Source organism: Fringilla coelebs, assembly GCF_963513975.1.
Source record: "Fringilla coelebs genome assembly, chromosome: 3".
In the NCBI taxonomy this organism is placed as follows: domain Eukaryota; kingdom Metazoa; phylum Chordata; class Aves; order Passeriformes; family Fringillidae; genus Fringilla; species Fringilla coelebs.
The window spans coordinates 45,250,336-45,271,007 of NC_140030.1; the positions used below are offsets into that span (position 1 = coordinate 45,250,336).

The window sequence follows — 20,672 nt, forward strand, 5'->3', positions numbered from 1 at the left end:
GAGTAAAACTTTTCCTGTACAAAGTGGATTAACCGATTTGTGAAGTTAAAAAGTTGTACTCATTGTATTTACAAAGAATAAAAATATATTGAATTTAAATTAATTTCCACTGTTCTTTCAACCATTGTCCTTAATCAGCTTCTTTCACTGTCCCCTATTACCAGGGAATAAAAATATTGTTTACTAAAATGGATTGCCCTAGATCCTGCGGAGTTTCCATCATCAGAGGTTTTTAAAAACAGATTAGGCAAACATTAAAGGAGTAGTTTAGGTGATCCTGCCTTGTGAGATCCTACATGGAGCTATTTTCTATAATCCAAATAAATACCAGCTGCAAGGTTTCTTTCTCAAGAAGGTGACAGGTAGCTTTTTCTAGGATACAACACTAAGTGCATCAGAGGCCTACCCCAGTATGTGCCTTCTGTTGCATGTTATTACAATTTTTAGTACCAGTAAACTGTGCAGCTAACAAAAGGTGATGACTACAAAAGCACTGCTTCAATTAAAAAGACTGAGGTTTTATTAAGGTGTCTAACTGCATAATAACATCAAAGAAAGAGGGAAACAACTCCTAATCAACACAACAACTCGGCAATAGTAGAAGGGAAATGCATTGTTCATATGGCAATGATAACTGAAGAACCATGCATGCTAAAATTACAGGTAGAAATATACTGTGTAAATCACTGGCTTGCAGTGCCAAGGAATACAGGTCACAAGTGAAATCCTAGCTCTGCTGACTTTCAAGCTCAAAAATCTCACATGTTTCAGAGATCAAAGTTTTAACTCTCTTTCATTTGCAGCCTGCTGGGTCTCACATTCTATCTTTTCCAAGACAGACAGACAGACAGACAGACAGACAGACAGACCATAAATACACAAGATGAGTCACAGGCTATGGGACCTCAAAGTATCTTCTATATAAATTAGCTTGGAGCACTTAAAAATGCACTTACCACAGGGCAGAGCACATTCTTAGAAAGAAACTAACACACTGTTTATAATCCATTCTTCCTGCACCTGTAATAATCTCCAACTATTTTCTGTTCTCTACACTAAAAAGAACCTAATAGTGTAGAAAAATCAATTGAGGTTCTCCAACTCTGTGACAATTCAGTCTGTGAGCTAGAGACTTACCCAGTGCTGCACAGAATCCATCACAGAACATTCATTTCAGTAAGATTCATGCTGCTGTCCCAGAGCAGTAATAAGCATGAACTACATCCACCCTCCTAGGCAACCAGGCAATCACACTGTGCAGTTTGCTGTAGTCCCTATGTTGCCCAGGCTAGAGGACAAAACAGAGCACACTGGCAAAGCAGGCAGGGCAATGGGACCACACCTGTATCTCATCCTCTTACCTGCAAGACCTGGCCCAGCTGCAGGACAAGCACAAGCTGGGACCATGCCCAGATCCCTATGGTTTAGGCACAGCTAATCTCAACTGTGTCTTGCTCCCACTGCTGCCCATTACGCTGAAGCACAACCAGTTATCCTACACTAGAATTAGGGTCTCTAGCTAGCCTTGAAGGACTTAAGGCCAGGTGAGATCACAGAGTGCTAGGCAAATGCCCTGTCATTCTAAGAGACTAATGCTCCAAAGTCCTCACTTTGGAAATAGGAATACTTTGACATCAAGCATGCAGCTTTTCACACTTCAGCTTAAATATTTTAGGTTTTTTTCATGGCAAATGATAGAGATCGTGTCATCATCTTTCAGGTTTAAGATATGGCATTTACTCTGATTTCTGGAAGAAGCTTCTCTCAGAAAATAACATTTGAGAGAAGAAAAATAACTTTGTATCTAAACCTACATAATGAAACTTCAATATATTTAATCCTTCTTTCCCCCTTTTCAAGAATAACTCAACTTTTAGGGGTGATTCAACAAGGAGAGGGAAATTTGGAAATTATTTACATTATCAAAAACACCTTGAAAAGCGACAGCCCTAGGCTGCAAATGGACTGTCAGTTTTGGTCCTTGGTTTCATGAATAGAACAGTTAAGAGAAAATCAGTGTAGTCTCAGTTAAGTATGAGGTTTCCACCTAAATTTAAATTATGCAGAGCAATTATTCAAACATCTATCTATTCAGTGCAGCTAATCACTAGTACTATGTGTAATCCAGCCAGCCACCACTGCTTCATCAGTTCAGTCTTTTACATTCAGAATTCCATAAATGAGGTCAATGGTCTTAGTTAAAAGAAGCTACTAAATTTGACAGAAAGTTTGTAGGATGCTCTTTACAGAGATTAAATGTCATAAGAAGGAAAAAAGCAGCAGAGCTGAGTCTAAGCCAACACATAGCTACCAAATAGCATGAAACTCTAGAGCAGATTGCTACTAGGATAGCCTGGAATCTGCTGTCAAGAGCATCTGGATAGGCAACTTCCATGTCACATTTGGAAGACTAAGGAAGCTTCTCTAGCTCACTTTCTTTCCATATAAAAGACAACTTCAGCAGTGCTGAAGTTCAGCCATCCAGCACCTGCATTGCACCAGTGGTCAAACCAGCACAATGCTACAGTTCACCTGTCCTTCAGTGTTCAGGGAAGTGGTCTATGATCACCTCTGACAGCAGACTTGTATGACTTCACAGCAGACTTGTATGACTTCATGTTCCTAATTCTATTTGTAGAGCAGAGCTATTTTAAACTAGGAATAATGTCATAAGTTATGTAAACATTCCTTTTTCTATATGATGGCATAGTTTTCACTACCTAGTTGAAGCTGGATTGACGCTTCTCATGCCAGGCAGAAAGGTGCCCTTTTCCCAAAGTTATTAAAGTCACAGATCTGTTGATTGCCTCTCACAAGTGGTATTCCAGCTTCCACAAGTGGTATTCCTGTATTGTGGTTCCCCAGCCTTTTATAGCTTTATGTGTTCTTTAACACTTCCAGAGTGAGTGCCAGCATCTAAGGGTATTTAGTGCTGGCTGTTAGTGATACACAACTACATTGTGCAAAAGCATCACAGTGAGGCTGTAACACCAGTTCACTTAGCATAGTCAAGCCCCTCCTCCTCATAAAGCATGAGACACTCCACACTTAAGGTCAAGAGTGACAAAACATTTGAAGTGCATTTTCGCTTTTATTTCAAAACTTTAGACAAGTTACTTTAGTATATAAATTCAATTTTTTCCTCTTACAGAATATAAAGATAATTCCCTCATTACTTCAGTATAAAGTGTTTTACAAGCTTGAAGACAATTGCATAAGTGTTTCTCATACAGAATATCAGAAATAAAGCAGTCTTTCTACAGACATTCAGACAGGTGACTACCTCAGAAACAGCATAGCATTTGAGTCAAATACAAGTGAACACGTGACACTACAGTTGTGAAAGTTCAAGTAAGGCCAAGTCAGTAAACATTGTTAAGTCATTGCAAATAATAGTGGAAAGGTCTGTGAGACATTGCAAGGGGTGGATGGTTTCATAGTATAATACTCTTAAATCAAGGATTCAGAGGGATTTAGCTAGAAGACAAGTGAGTTCTTAAATGCTATAAAGCATATGCAAAGACCAAGCAGTGTACTGGTGTTAGTGGAGACTTCGCGCCTGTTCATCCTCAGCATGCTAAGACAAACTACAACCTCTTAAAACCAAGCATAAGAACCACTAATATTTGAGAAGATGCTTTTAAAATTCAAGTATGCCTTATTTTGGATGGTGTGTAGTTTTTATCTATTACTTCATCTTGTAAGAACATGTGAAGACAACGCTCGTTCTGTGCCAGTGGGTGGCCTGCAACCCTGGAGAGAAAAAAAACCAAGCATTAGTGTGACCCAATTGAGCCTACTTGCAGCTATCCTGCAGATCAAGGTTTGTACCAATAACCTATTGTTCTGCACTTGGGCACAAATCCCCCTTTCACTTCACTGTTGGCAACTAGAATGCTGTTTAATAGCAAGATTTATCACGCTTCCCCAGAAGAAGTTAGTCCACAGGAACCCTGAGCTACCTCTGATCCCTTGGAAGCATGTTACATCATCTGTCACCAGCAATTGATGGGACTATCCAAGTAAGTGCTTATTCTAGCATTAGGAAATCTAGAGCTAAGAAAGGCAAGAGGATTTTTTTAAAAAAAGGTCTTAACACCTTTGCCATGGGACACCCTTTTAAAGGCCACTTATCCCCTCCATTTTCAGTGTCAGCAGCAGCTTGTCGCAGCAGAGCTGAAGCCTGGCTCCAGCAGGGGGTGTGAAGGTTTTCTGAAGGCTCCGGCACTGCTCCAGACAGAGACTGGACCCTAACCAATGTCCTGGCCTGGATGGGCAGCACTGCACACAGCCAGTGTGCTCATTGCTGGCCCTTCTGCTCATTGCACATGTGGCAGCTTGCAAACACAGGAGACAGAGCTTGCCTGTTCTAGGGGACACCAGCATCTCTACTGTAGATTTAATTTAAGCTGAAAAACCATCTTTTTAAAGTAAAGTAGTAAAGCAGTAAAGGAGCTGAAATTGAATTAGGAGACATTCACAAACTTGGAAAAAAATCACAACCCTTAAAATACCATTGAACCCTTAAAATTACATTTTTACCACGCAGGTAAAAATCCAAAAGAATCAGATAGCTGAAAGTTCATCATTTACAGACACGAATACCTAATGCAGTTTGGTTAGAAAAAAACTACATCCAGTTGGTCAATCAAGACAGACTTCTTTCTTCAGAGAGAAAAGTCCCCCAGGGTCCCAAGGGCAGCTTCTGTAAGCCTTGTGGCCTCCATATCTGTTAGAACATTTCTACCCATCTGGCTGAACACATACAAAACATATTCAGCTCCAGTGGCTCAGCACCACTTCCCAGCACTTCTGTGCATCTTCTCCAAATTTATCTATTAGTGTTTACTTCACCACAGAGCACACTCACTTGTCACTACTCACTTGTCATTGAGGGCAACCTATAATGAGGAAGCTGAGCTTTCCTATTCAGTATTGATGGATTATTTCAAGAGCAGTTATAAAAACTTACCCATCTTGCCAGGTTCTAGAAAGGCCAGCAGTCTCAAGCACTAGTTCATAAGGATGACAGTTTAGAGTAACTAGTTTGAGTTTCTTACCCCATCAGAATGAAGTTACTGATGTTAAACTTCAAGGAAGAGATATATAGAAGAGGATAAGGCAGCAGCAAATTCCTTCTTCCTTTCAGGAAGGCTTGAAAATTTGTGGCTGAATTGCAAGACTAGATTTGATCTCTGATTCAGCTCTTGGTTTCACAGGAATACCTTACTCTGCATTGGCTTTTCCTCAGTATTTTTCACCAAGGTGACCCTTACACATAGCAGCTGCTATTTCAAGAATTTTCATCTATTTCAAAGTCAGGTTGAGACAAACCCTTGTGAATGTCACTGTATGTAGTACTGATGGTGGTGCCAGCAAACTGGCCCAAGAGAACTGACTCAAGCTGCACTGTTGTAATTCAGATTTTACATCTCGAGGGAAAAAGCTTCTCAATAACATCCATCTCACACTCCTGAATATTAAGAACTAGCATTGGTGCACCAAGATTTTTTTTGTTCCAGTGATATCAGTTATCTGAGGGACTCTTTAATTCTGGAAGCAAAGATCAACTTTGATTATGCAATAATGTGAATGTACTATGCAAAGGACCTTCAGGTATAAATTCACTAGTGCCCAGAGTACTTGGCAGAAGCCTTAAAGCTTCTACATGGCTCAAAACTTTAGTAATACTTACATCATGAGCTGGTCATGCCATTAGAATACACCAATGAGTTAAATTGCTATGATTTGTGCCTGAAAAGCTTTATTCCAGATGTACTCAACTCTGCCATGATATCAATATCTACATTAATCTCTGTTTATGTTTCAAAGGAGGAAAAAATAATCAACAAGTTTTACACTTCCACAAAATCAATTTATTACTTGCAGCAAGACTGAAAAATGGATACTGATAAACTGGCCATTCCATTTCTGTCAGCTATACGGAGTTTTTCAGAGAGACAGCGTAAGATGACTGTTTCACATCAGCTGCTTCAGAACAGTCCTCTTCCATGCATATTGCTAGACTCAGCATACAAAACTTTCAGTAAGTGTACTTTTTCTCCATTTAAGATAGAGTTCCAAGTCTGCATGGATAAAGGTTGTACTTTACAGCCATGACTGCCTTGATTTTATAGCAAACCCAAACATATTCCATCTTACTACTGGATGCCTTGGAAGTTCACTCCACTTGTCTTTAAACAGCAACAAGAGCAGTCTGAAGCATTTTACCAGTTCAGAACCATTCTAAAATGAGTTAAGAAGCAACTATGTGAAGAAAACTTTCATAGATTTCATATGGTAACACTTACTTGTATAGGACAGATAGTTTTAGTGAACCAGTCACTTGCACCTCCAAGACACATGTTTGAACTAACAGTAACTGACAAGTACATTTTTGTAAGTTCTGGCATAACTCACAGGCATCTTCTATTCCTGTTAAACAGCATTACTATTTGGACAAGATTAGAATGCCAGGGGAACTGACAGGCTTGAACTCCCTGAGGGAGCAGTCCCAAATCCAGTTGGTCTGAACAGCATTAACCAGAAGAGCTGGTTAATTGACAACACTCCTTACCCACTGTTTGGATCTACATTGTTAAAGAGATTAAACCAGCTACTCAGGTCACTGTACAGATAGTGGTTAGTAGAGTCAGATGGCGGAAAAAGAATCATAAGACTTTGTTACTATAATTTCTGCTCACCCTTTGAAAGGCAGGGACAAAATCCACAGAGACTATTTCAAACTATGTGTGCATACCTCGAGTAGTGTTTTTACTTCAGAATCTTCAGAAAGATTCTCAAGATGATTAGAGAAAATATGCATCATCACACAAACTGATAATACCTCACATCTACAATCAAAGTAAACTGCTGTAAGTCCACTGTAAGCTCTACCATTCACCCAGTTGGAAGATATCTTTCCAGAAATTATAAAGTAGAATTATTTTGAACACTATAATTTTAGTAGCAATTTGCATAAATTAACAACAACACTAACAGTCATTTCAGCTGTTCAGGTAAGCACTAAAATACCCAAACTAAACATGGTATGAGTAATGTTAGTTGTCCTACTGCAAGATTATGTGAAAATTAACATTCTGAACCTAGTGGAGTTACCATCCTTAGGAGGATTAGTAGCTTCAATTCAGTTTTTCAGGACTGAGTTCCAGGTTTGTCTCTAAATAACTAGATCTAACACTTACTTGTTTATGAATTGCTCAAGAGCCTGCTTCCTTTCCTCTATAAAGGAATCATCAAATATACCATCATCTCCTCGGAAGGGGAGCTGGCGGAGAAGAGCTTTTCCTGGTAGAGGTGGTACCACAACCTGAAAGATTTACACAAGTGTCCTTAAGTGCAGCCTGTAAGCAAGTTCATCCACCTCTTCCTCCTAGAAGACCCAACTCACCAGTCACATTCCTGGTGGAGTAAAAAAACATGAGCAGAGAAGAACAGTACTTGCCCACACAGGTAAGCTGAAATCAAGTAGTTTATCTCTGAATTAACTCAAAACCATTAAAACAAAAAGCCTCTAGCATTGCAGCACTGAGGCTTGATAAGACTGATACACTTGGTTTATAACACAATGAAAACATTTCAGCATCATGACTCTTGGCATGTCTATGAAGACTTGTATTTACTTTTCATTTTACTCACCTTGCTTTCTCTTTCTAGTTCATTCCTTAGCCATTCAAAGTCACTATATCTTCTTCTGACTGTAGATTCTTTCAGTTTGAAGATAGGTAGATTTGTCTGAAAACAAGAACACAAGCTATTGATTAGACAGATTAGAAGTTTTGATAAACAGAAGAAAGAACCAAACTGTTAAGTTACACAGTAGTTCCATTTAAGCAACAACAGTAGTACTGAGAAACATTCAAGATACAGAGATAAGGCTCTAAGCTACATGAGTAAGCTGTGCCTCGAACAGCATAGCTATGAGCCTCATTTATATGGTATCCCAATTACTGGTATTCTGTCATCATATCACCAAGCAGAATATGTGATCTGCTGGCCACCTGGAATGTTTCTAAGGTTGCAGAAGCATCTGCTATTCTTACTGTCTCAAGAACTGGATTCCCATTATATACAAAATTGGAGACAGGAAGGGGGGAAGAAATTCTTATTCCACACAAGTTTCTCTTACTGCATTCAAGGGAATGTTTCAGATATCAGCACAGGACATTAACCAAACTTCCTGTACTTTTCTACTCCCTGATACAACGTGGCCTGCAGAATCTTCAAAAGCAAAACCTGTAAGTCTTACAGTGAATCCATTCAGGACGGATGAAGATTTGAAAGCACAAGCTGCCAAGTTTGGGTAGCTACAGAGAAGCTACCCAACAAGGCTGAGATGCATTACAACATTCAGTGCTGAGGAGATGAGACTGTTTGACTACAAAGTTAAACCAAGAAGAGTATGACTAGGGAGAGCTTTGCTGAACAGGGCTAGGAGACAGCACCTAAACCTAACACCCTTGAAAGGGACATCACATGGGAGCAAGGTTATAATTCTGCACAAGACCATTAAATACAGAGGCACCCTGCTACAAGTCCTTATACTAACTTGTGTGAGAGCCTGCATTAGTTCTGTTCATTCTTGTGGTGCAGTGTTATCGCACTTTTGCAATCCAACTCACACATTATTTTAAAAGTACACACTGAGAGAATCCTCTCCTAATGAAATCCTGGCTAGAACACTACAAAATTGTTTCTAGGAGTTATGACCTCCTGAAAGTGAGAGCATGAGACTGTAATTACCATACACAACCAGAAGTCACAGAATAATGCCTACTGTTGTCAGACTACAAATTCACAAACAGTCTTTATATACTTTTAAAGAAGCCTCTTGAGGAGCACTCTAGGAAGCTGATGTTCACTTGGGGCTACACTTACCTCCAGCTTTCCTGATGGCAGATGCAGTAGTCATTCTCAGCTACTGCCTTTTACTTTTTGCTGTTTTGTTTTTAATCTAGTAGGCCACCTAACTCAGGATCTCGTCACTGTTTGAGTAGATACCCCTGTGCAATATCACTTGTAGCATGTTATGTTTAAGTTATCACTAGGGAATACTTTTGGCTGCTCAAAACAGGTTTAATTGCAGATATATTTTCATTCACTAGGCAAGTCCATGACTTGGGTCATTGTATTGCTGCCAGCCAGTACTGGCTGTCACACAATAGTACTTGATAAATTAGTTGTCTACTTTCACTTTATGCAAGTTCATAATTTACAAGTGATAAAGTTTAGAACAATATTTTGTTATGGTATCTTATTGCTAAATGTTTGAAAGTATTCAAGCTCTCTTTCCCAGGTAAAATATTGTTGACTGTACTTGTGACCAATAATAAAATTGCATTTAGGACTAAAGTCAGATGTCAGGCTTTATAAATAAACACTCTTGTCTTGATGGTAAGAATACTCTACTCAAGTGTGAATACAGCTAGGTTCCCCAGAATGCATGAAGGAGACTCCCAGAAGTTAAGTACTGGATTATTCTCCTCTGATTTCAGCTATTGTTTTTTAAACCAAGTCCACCATTACCCAGTACATCAACTCTTTGTCAGTGCCTCTGGCAGAAAGTCCTTTAAAATATTTAACATATAGGTTCTCACCTGCAGAAAATATTCATTTCTCTCTCAAGTTACTAAAAAAGGGATTAGAACTGAATAAAAGCAGCAAAAAACCCTAAGTTCCCAGGTCTTCAGGAACTCTTTTCATGCTTCTAGGCATGAAGTCTATAAAGTTACTCTCTAAACAACATACTAGGCTTACAAATACAATGTGGGGGTAGAAGCGCCAATTGAGCTCACTTTACCTTCTACATTCCCTTTTCAACTTCTGACATGCTAGCTCAGCTAGCAAGTAGGAGAAAAGGACAGAGTTCTTTGCTTTCCCTGTGGATTGAAAAATCTCCTCAAATTTTGATCATAAGTACCATAAATATTCAGATTGTTAAGTATGTCAAAAGGCATGGACTAAATTAAGTGTCTTACAAGTCACAACTTGACAACTATATTCTAAAACAAAGTACATGTTTGCCTGGTCTGGATACGAACTAGAGCTATCTACTGAGATAATTTCTAAACCTCATGTTTCTTTAAACCCAGAAACTGCAGCAATGCTCCTTCCTCTAGAAGTAAGTACTGACAGAGCAGTGTTCCTAAGGTAAGCAGCTGTTAGGAAGGATCTATTTAAAAATGCAATTTGAGAGTCCTGTTTTATACGCTTAACCTATCTACATCTTAGGTCCCTATTTTTAATTCAGGCTATATTCACATCTGAAGTTACCGTATGGGCCTTTTTCACTAAGGATTATTGACCTGTTTGAACAGATCACCCTTTGCTTCAGTAGGCTGGACTTCTGCACGCCCTACAGCCTCCATCTCCCATGGACAGATAGTTTTCATTAAGCAAGCCAGACACCTCCTGAAGCATGGGGATTCACTGGGCAAGAATTTGGTAGGAGATAATCCTGAAGAGCCAACAGAAACTTTCATTTTCTATTAAATTGTCATTTCAAGACCATGCAGGCTATCAAAAATGTTATTCTCTGCTTGACATTTTATGTTGAGTTATCCTTGTTCAGTCGCTAAGGTGCCACCAGCTATTCTGAGTGCTTCCTGTGCTTTGGTTGTCTACTAGAACAGAGAGCAGAGTAAGGCACAAAACTCGAAGTCAGGCTAGTTTCATTTTTATGAGCATTTCTGCCCATGCTTATTCAGCATTATAATGCCAACTTTCTGGCCTGCTGAGCTGCAAAGTCTACTATCACAAAACTCATGACACCATGAAACATGGAACAGCCCCTGGAGCACAGCTCATTCCTGTAATAATTTCAGCACAATTTCTGCAGCAATTCTTTCTTCAGCTGTGTAATAATCATACCATTTATTGGAAAAAAAAAATCAACAGCTTCTTAGTCCAAAATCATTCTGCTTAGCAGTTTGAATGCAAGCCTTCAACCTGAAACGATTATGCATCACCCAAGATGTTAGACAACTGTAAATCACTAGTCAGAACTGCAGGTAAAGCATTGTTGCAGAAGGACAAACAAACCAGTTCTGCAGAAGTCACACACAGCCCAAAATCCAAAGCCATAGAAAGTCAAGACAGATTTTGTGTAGCACTGTCTCTATATAGACACCATTAGGCTTTCTCTGACAACTGTCAAACAGCCTGTATTCTGCTGGGGCAGTTAATGGCCAGCCAGTACACCAGAATAAATATTGTCCAAACTGGTGCCAAGTTACATAATTAAACAACTGGTGACAAACTCAGATCCTTAAGTCACTCCTGCATTTCTCCGCTCAGATGCCAAACAAACTTTCTACAGTCATTTGGCTAGTGCTTGACAAACTAGAAATGGGAAGCAGTGGTTCCTTACTAACAGACTTCAGGGCAAAATCCGTGTTCCCAGTAAGCATGTTTTTTCAGCTTCATCTATGTCACCATAACATATTCAACTTTGAGCCTGACTCTAAATTCAGGAGATTCCCAGTTCACCTCAGAAGCAAATGACAATCCTAAAACAGTGGATTAGATAACCAGGTAACAGTCTTCCAGCTCTTAATACAGTCACTCCTCAAGCTCTGCCCGGTTAGAAGCTGAAAAATTGTATGCAAGTGAAGAGAATTTCACAAGCAGAATGCAAGTAGTTCGAGTACTAGTCATTACTGTCCATTCAGCTTCAGATACAGTCATCAATGCAGCCATTCTGGTAAACAAATTAACTTAAATGCAGGAGGAAAACTACACTAATTTATTTGTTTATAATTAGTTTAAATTAATAAAATAATTCTAAATATTTTTAAGTCTTAGTTTTTAGACTAGCTTATCCACTGAGTGGAAGAGTCTTGCAAATCGTCAGACTTGCTCCTAAAAATTTGTTTCCAGATATAAATCAAATGCAAATTGCATTTGGGTTCCTTCAAAGAACATGCTGACAGTCCACAAGATTGTGTGACACTGTAGTCCAGTCCACCCCCACAATAGCAAACTCCCCAGATGTTGTTGCTCAGCATAGTTTGAGGTAAATTTGGCTAATTTCTTCATCTGCCACCATAACAGTCAGTAGCAGCACTGCATTGCCCGTGTCTCCCACTCCAAACAGACTGAGAATAAAGCTGCACTGTTGCCACAGCACCTACTTTGATGTCACCTTTTCAAGTAGTTTATGGTAGCCTTGAGAGAACTCTATTTCCATTAAAATAGAGTGAAAGAAAGCACACACAGCTCACTTTTGATAAAAGTTTGTGGCTTTGACTCTCAGAAGCTAAATTCAAGCATCTTGACTGTCTCATGCAAGCTGTAATCTTTGTCAAGAGCCTACACCCTTTGACTACATTTACAGTCAAAGGGAGCTCTGGGGTACGACAGTAAATAGCAGTCAGGGTGGATAAAAAAAGCATTATGATTTTCTTAACATAAGAGCCTGCTGTCCTTTAGTACAAGAAACTGGCTCCAGCAGTCCACTGTTATTGCAGAAACCTTGCCAGTGGTTTGTTTCCTTCCCGACTCGACATAAGTAGCTACCTCTCAATTTCCTACAATTATGAAAAGCAAGAAAGAAGGAAAACATGCTTTAAACTTCAGTTTCTAGAAGTTTAGATTTTTGGTGGGTATATTACTGAAGGAAAGCTCTTTCCCCACTGCAAAATGCCAGACTAGAGACTGTTATTTTTCTAAGTTTCAGTCCTTTTCATCAAAACAAAGTTCTCCATTTGGTGTCCAGATCTACTGAAGATAGGTCACATTAAAAAAAAAAAAAAAGTTAAGAGAACACTGAAAAATCTGACCACGCAAGTTTTAAACAATGCTGACTTAAACTATACCAAGAACTTTTGAGCTTCCCACTCTGCAGTACTGAAGCTATGAGGCCAGGATGTTTTCTACCTTAAAGACTAAGACAGTGAAATCCTAATAGCAACATAGTGACAGAGACTATCATAACTTTTGCCAAATCCAGTGCTTTGAGTCCAGAGTTGCTCTCTGAAAAATGATCATAGGGATGCCCGCATTTTTGCCAAAAAGCATCTATCATCACCTGAACAAATTCAACAACATCATAAACACCTGAATTATGGTATGCCATGGTTAAAAGACTCTGAATAGGGTAAGCCAAGAAAAAGAGCCTGCTTAGTGATTCTTAATTCTTCAGGCTCCATGCTCAGAAGCCAAAAATAAAAACTGGAGCCTGCTTTGAGGACACATTTGGACAAAGACTTTTAGAAAACCCAGACAGAACTAGTAACTAGATTTGGGTTAGCAAGTCAAAGCCTCCTGTGAAATACCAAATATTGATTTGAAAGAGAAGGGATTGCTACTTTTACACAATTCAAGGCGCAACAGCCATACAGCTCTGATTTGACCTACTGTAATGCTCTCTTACTCATTCCTCATTAGGAATGACTGAAAAGGGATCACAATAAATTGATGCTTTAGCATCATTACTGACATCTATCAGCTATAGTCAAATGAGGACAAAAAAAATTCAGTGAATTGCTGAAGTTACTAATTTTTTAATCAAAAACTAAACTTTTAATATGCTTTGTGAGCTAGAGACTGTCTAGCATCCCTATACTTCAAATACACAAGAAAAAAAGCAGTAAGTTAACTACTTTATAAATGAGTCTACTAAGTAGCAAAAAATTCTCTTCATATTTCCAGTTTTACTGGAACAGTAACACAACACTCCTAAGTAGCCACTAAAAGCTATAGAAAGGCTTCCAACTCCTATTCATTAATCTGCAGCGTATCTTAAAAGTTAGAGGGTGCTACAGCTTAAGCCTTTAGAAATAATCTCTAAAGCTTTATTTTCAGGTCTAGAGGTGGCTCTAAACCACTTTATAGCTTCATTTTCTTCTGGATTTTAGAGTAAAGTTGCTATATACTAGCTTATAGTTATACTTTCAATAGGCTTTGTGGCCAACACAAACTATACTGTCATATGGGAGAGTCTTCTGGGGAATACCACAGATTTTGAATTGGATTCTAAAGAAATAACCAAACTATGGACCTGTGTTCAGTTGGTAGAATGCTTGTTTTTATACCTTGACTAGAAGGTTAGGGCTTCTTCATCCTTTTTATGTTAGAAGTTAGAGCAACAATAGCAACTTCAGACCCTTTACTCAAGTGTTACAGCTCCACAGGTATTTGGATTAAGCACTTGTTAAAACAGCCTCCAGCAGTGCAACTCGCATTGCTTTACCAAGTGAAAAAACTTTAAATACTTCCCTTACTGTTAGAAGACATAAACCTCTGCTGCATCATTTATTTCCCCAGATGAAAAGCAGCAGAGACCAGACTGCTCTAAAGTTCAAGCTAACACTTTTCCAGCAAGCCATCTAAAAATAAACACATATCAAAACTCCCTGGCATCACATGCCTACCTGGACTACAGCCATCTGTCCTATAAAGATTAGTCATTGTTCCATTTGATTTGGTCTGTTCTGCGCTGTACTAAAGTGCAATCCTAAAACATGACAATCAAGACCTGCACTGTATGCACTAAAATAAAAGGAAGGCAAGTCATCAGTTAAACTATTATATTAATAAGAAGCACTATTCAGGAACTTGGTTATTTTACTTACACAGTAACAGATATCAATGCCAAATTAGTTCAGTACCTTTGGACCAGCCTCTTGAACCTAGTTTAATTACAAACCTCTACAGAAAAAAAAAAACCAGCTGTTCAAGAGTAAATCCACTTTCCTTGCTTTGGAAGTTTCTCTCATCCAAGCCATTCTACATCTCTGTCTGCCTAATCAATGTCCTTGGAAATTCTTAGCCTTCCAGTTATCTTTTCCTGAATTACTGCTTGAAGGAACAGGTAATGTTTGCAAGGATGCAGTACCCAGGCTGTAGAACAGAAAAATGGTCACCTGAATCACTGTGGTTTTATTCTTTGTAGAGAATACCTAACTGGTAGCAGTGTCTAGAATGGGTTTTAAAAGCACAATTTACTATAGTTAGGGCAGACTTGCAGTGTTATGCAAGATTTGTCGTAGTAGAGAAATAGAGAATTACTGCTGATTATGCATCTGTAAACACATCCCCACTGAGTCAGTGTTTAGTCATGACTCCACCACATGCTTCAACTACAAAACTGTACAATGCTGAAGTCAACTACAGGAATGGCCGATTTGATTCTTTTTGTGGTGGGGGAAGAAGTTGCAGCTTCAAACATGAAGGACAGGACATTTGGAACTGGTCAAGGACAAAACACTGCAAAACACATTCAAGAGCACCACTTTGCAAAACATGGCACAAGTGCTTTCTGAGCAAGTTTGACTTTTAGGTCATTTTCTGTCTTACTCTGACTTGATCACAGCAGTCAGACTTCAGTTAATCAGTTAATCACAAGTCAGACCACTATAAACATGCTGAAATGTAAATATTGTATCCAAACTAGGTCTTGAAAAAATTGGTTAAGGAGAGAACAGGATTTTCTAAAGCAATGCAAGTTCAGCAGTATTCAGATAAACTTCCCCAATCCCTTGAAAGCAATACTATTCTTAATACTGCAGGCACTTCACAGCCTGTGTATTCATTTCCGTCCCCACACTGAACCTACACAGTTGAGCACCTCTGCAGGTCTGCAGAACATACAGGAAACCTGATTGGTGCCCTAAAGAGCACTGGAGCCACCCAACTATTGCATTTCGCAATGGAAGCACAGCAAGACATTCCCTTTCTACACTACAAGACAAGCAACTGCGCTATGGAATATCAAAAAGCTAAGGTATACCTTAGGGCCAAATTTAGTAATACTGATTAGAGGCAAGAGGCCATTGAACATTAAAGAACAGAGCTAAGATGACAAAGTCTTTTAGCTTGGCTTTGGTTTGACAAAAAAGAATTCTTTAACTGTTTGGATTAATAGCTCCTGTAACAGGTATTTTATTATACTTCTAACTGTCAGTTTGAATATCAATGACTTCTCTGCAAGTTCTCACTAACCATGAACAGATGATTTAACCCTTCAGTCTAGGCGACAAACCCAACCAAAACGGGCAGCACAGAAGTCACTTTTACTTCTACAGAAACAAAACCAGATGAAATAGTGTTAACAGTTTATTTCCAGAATGCTGAATATTCTGAGTTTGAAGGGATCCACAAAATCATGAAGTCCAACTCTTAAGCGAACAGCCTATATAGGGATTGAATCCACAAGCCTGGTGTTATTTAGCCCCATGCTCTAATCAACTTAGCTATTCTCAGGGTTGCCAAAAGGATACTTCCCATAATGTAGCAAGTTCCTGGATACCCATACGCTTTGTTGATGGTATTCTAACCAAAGTGCTTATCTCTTATGGCACTGCCTTTACAATGGGTGTATGGCTGTGACGTGTGACACCAGTCACTGGATCAGTCAGCTTGTAAAGATTAAGTCTTGTCTCCTTAAAGGATTTAACAACTGAAGCTATTGCACAGAATCTGCTTGAGCAAAGACCCTCCTTTTGACCCACTTATCAAGAAAACTATGTCTCAACTACAGTAAGAGACAAATGATACCTGAAACTGGACTGAGGACTAAATACATGTTGTAGGATGCTAATATGATAATTGTAATTTGTTCTGTTTGCTTCCTGGAATTCAGAGAGAGAACTGGCTTTTAGTCCATAAATAGTAAAGGTATTCCTATGCCCTCATTCAAGAGTGTTGACTTGAACAAGCCCACCATGAAAAGGTTTAATAACAAAAAGAGAAGAGCTAATAAAGAAACAGCATACAGGGGTATTTACACTGAGAACCTGACTTTTGGTTCACAATTTTCCTCAAGAGGAAAGGGCAATTAAGGAGCTTACTGTACTCCTTTAGCAGGCAGTCTAGTTGATTATGTTAGTTTTAAATGCTGCACAATCACCATATTGTGATCATCGAGATACCTTCAGATGAGGTAAGTACTTTATCAAGTTTTATTTCACTACACGAAGCACTTAAAACTTTATACCCTGCCGCATTATTCCCAGTCTAGCTCACCCTAAGCCTTCACACACAAAGGACAACTCAGAATGGTACAAATGCTCTGCCTGATGCTGCTCATGGAAAGAAAATTCTCAAGTACCCTGTCAAAAACATGACCCACGCAAATTTGCTATTTTAGCACAGCAGGATGGCATTTTCTATCACTTACTTCCAAACAAGATGTTTGACTTTCATTGCTAGGCTGCACTGTAGTGGCACGTTGCCACACTGTGTGCCTTATAGTGGTTGCTACAGTGGAAAGCTTTCTGTCATCACCTTGTCCAGCTTGCCAAGAACAGACTGTTATTTAATGCACAGACTCAGGCTCAGAAAGTCAATACTTTGGCCAACTGTCCATCTGTGAAGTAAGCTGCCTAGCTAAAAGTGCTGCATAGGGTCTACCTGCAGCACTCCTCTCAAGACTACTTAAATGCTTGTCAAAGCACCATGCAACTACCCCAGCACACAGCCACCCTGCACAGAGACAATCACTGTGACAAATCTTCCTAAGTTCCAAACCACTACTGCCTGGCTTATGCAGTAGCGTACTGCTAAGCAGTCTACCCAAAACTTTAGAGTTCCCCATCAGGCTTTCTGACTTCCACCAGAACTTGATGAATACAGCATTACAAGAACCAAAGCATGAAGTTGTTCCACTTGCTGCTTTCCAGACAACAAAAATGCTTCAACTGCAGTACCGGTAGAAAGCTTGCCAATAAAAGTTTTGGGGAAACTCTGCAGTATTTCACACACATATGTTTTGCAAGATACTTTTTATCAGATATCACCTCAAGAGTCAGCTAGCAAGTTCAGTCTTTCCAAAAAACCCCAAAAGTGAAGCTCTGAGATTCAGACAAAGATAGAATTACAGAGTCTGTAAACACCATGACAATGGTACAAGTGTAATTGTCTCAACACAAACTTGAATTTCAGCGTCCTCTCTGACAATGTTTCTGGCTTAGAATGCTTTCCAGCTGTAACACGAGGCTACAGTCCTTTAGCTTTCAGCAGAATTTGGCAGCAGTTAAGCCATCCATTTCTGCACACTTAACGTTTTACTGCCGGTGTTACTTGAAGACACAGCTCTCCAGATATGATACAGGTAACTCACACCATCTTATCAGGTTTGCTCTGCTGCTGCTACCAGCACTGTTGAAGGAAACTGAGTATCAGCTGCTACTTTCTTACTTTCTGTGACCACAGGCACTTGTCAAACCACAGAGGCCACTGGTGACTATTATCAGCCACACTCCAATGAGCAGCTTATGGTACTAGGCCTATCTTTCACAAATACAATACCACAACAATCCATGTTTGAATTCTCCCTCTGTGCTGAAAATTGTGTATTAGCGACATGGTCCACGTTCTGCTGAGAAGCAGTTAAATGATGCAAGTTTAGAGAGTGAACATAATTCTGCATGACTCGTATTACCTGCTCTGTAGCCTTCCAGCACACAGAGACATAAAAGTCAAATTTACAGTTCATGGTAGCTATGAACTATGTGTACGGCAGTGCACAACTGGAAAGGGAATGATCAGGAGACAGTCCCGTATACCAGCAAGTACAGATGTGAGCAAGGAGGGTGGAGGATGCAATGTTTACACAGCAGTCAGTCTGGGAGGAAGAACAGAGGAAGGTCACAGTACTATCACAGGGTACATTTGTTCAAATCATTCTTGGTCTTAATTAGAACAGGAATCCAGAATTTTCTACCCCAAACACCAGGTGGGCTAAGACTAACCTGTCTCAAAACCTGTTCTTCTGCTTCCCTTTCTGATGAAGAACTTCAGCTTAGTATTTTAAAAAATTGTTATTTTTTAATCACAGGAAGCTTGACATCATGGCCCAGTCCCTTTTGGATCATCTTCCCTGGATCCAACCATTCCAAATGCTCAGTCTCATGGAAAGAAACATCATCAGGAACTTAAGGTGCAAATACTTTCCAGCAAGATAGAATTACACACATCTTTCTTCTAAGTGGATTGCTAGGGTTCTGATAAGGGCAGTGCAATGCAACACAAATCTGCAAGTTCTAGTTTGACTTCACACTGATGCCAAACATAGGCTACAAGCGTGTTAGTTTATTCTTCCTGCCCCACAGACACATCATGAAACACAGAAATAGCTACTGAACACGACAATTTATAAGCATCAGAAAAAAAGAAGTATCCTTCCTAGTAGCTTTAGATTTCAGGCGATTTTTCTTTTTCAAGTAAGGTTACACCAAGCTGGAGATTCAGACCTCTAAAACCAGAAAATTCACACAAGATTAAGTCTTATCTGGTGAATTTTAGTGACCGAGGCAGCAGTCCTTAGCTGTATCCTTCCCTGCTGTGAAGAACACATATTGCAGAGAATGTGGGCAGGAAATCAATGAAGTTTCACGCTTTATTACTGACTGTAACAACTGACCAGGTTCAATTATATATAAGAGACCAAAATTATAACAGAGCTCAATTATAACAGAGCAAAGATATACAAAGTAGCAGACTCAACCACTACCTATAAAAAACCCCCATCTGTAAGTACCCAACTTTCTCACCCAGCTTATTTCTAGCCATGTAGACCAAAAAGGGTTCCCTGCCTCCAGGCCCTACCAGACACAGGCAAGGACTGCGCTGTAGACACTGCATTTTTTGACCATTCCTCTGGGCCCTGTTTATGAAACTAGAAAGGCCAGGGAACACAGTAATGACTTCACAGAGCTTTTCTCAAGCTTAAGACTACTAGCCTTTGGGGCAAATCACTGAACAGCTCTTCCAGCTAGGAAGGATTCTAGTGTTACTACGAAGAAACATTTGACAGCAGCACATCGTGAGAACAGCTCTATTTATTAGGCACTACAATTTTATTTCAGGTACAAAAAGAACAGGAAGCCCTCCTCCATACACACACACCTTATCACTTCAGCAGGCTCTGATCTAAGTGCATGTGCCCGCTAGACTTATTTACACCTTCTCTATGTACTTTTTGAGGCCGCTGGAATCCTGAACTTGACCTCTTCCTCAGGGCAGATCTACCCATATTACTCCATCTCAGAGAGTGGAGAGTTTGCTCTCCTCTATTTACCTGGAGACAGACAAGCAAAATTCTCTCAGTACAGCGATATTTCAGTCTGAGGACAACCTGTACACAGCAGAGCCGAAAGAGCACTTGTCCTCTGGTTATCTGAAACGAGCTGCACCGCCTTAGCTACCAGGAGCCCGTCACAGAGTTATCAACCCCAGGCCGAGGATTGAGAGTTCACTGCGGCTCTGCCACCGCCCCCCAGCGCCCCGCACCGCAGCAGCCGTGACACCGGTCCTGAAGGACACAGCGGAGGGAGCCCGTCACCGCCACCCCGGCCAGCCCCGGGCGATACGAGAGCCCGACACCACCAACCCGGCTCCCGGGCCGGGCCGGCGCTGCCTCACCTTGACGCGGATCTCGTAGGTGGTGAAGCGGCCGCGGCCCACCCCCACCGTCTGCGGGTTGCCCACGTCGATCTCCAGGAAGTTGCTGGGCGGCCCGTAGGCGTCGTTGAGGTTCTGCGGCTTGCTGATCAGCCGCCGGGTATCTGCGATCGTCTCGGCCATGGCGGAGCGGGCGCCTTCTCCCCTGAGCCAGCGATCGAGCCCCGAGCGCCGCTGCCGCTGCCTCCGCCACCCGCGCCGTCCGACCGCCCGCCCTGCGCCCAGCTGACCGACCGGCAGCGCGCACC

General features: G+C 40.4%; 1 protein-coding gene across 1 annotated transcript; it reads right to left on the reverse strand.

The window, feature by feature from the left end:
• Positions 1-3,054: 3,054 nt before the first annotated feature.
• On the reverse strand, positions 3,055-20,672 carry SNX3 (sorting nexin 3). The gene is made up of 4 exons (XM_084203027.1): positions 20,386-20,672; positions 7,660-7,755; positions 7,206-7,330; positions 3,055-3,753 (listed from the first exon to the last, which is right to left on the reverse strand). The coding sequence occupies exons 1-4, from the start codon at positions 20,545-20,547 to the stop codon at positions 3,648-3,650; spliced, it is 489 nt and encodes a 162-aa protein (XP_084059153.1). The 5' UTR covers positions 20,548-20,672; the 3' UTR covers positions 3,055-3,647.

Excerpts from the sequence above, each read along its gene's own strand:
- SNX3 (XM_084203027.1), bottom strand. The coding sequence starts at position 20,547 with ATGGCCGAGACGATCGCAGATACCCGGCGGCTGATCAGCAAGCCGCAG. Across the intron at positions 7,756-20,385 it reads CCTACGAGATCCGCGTCAAG|ACAAATCTACCTATCTTCAA; the intron begins GTGAGGCAGCGC and ends TCTTGTTTTCAG. Across the intron at positions 7,331-7,659 it reads AACTAGAAAGAGAAAGCAAG|GTTGTGGTACCACCTCTACC; the intron begins GTGAGTAAAATG and ends TAAATCTTTCAG.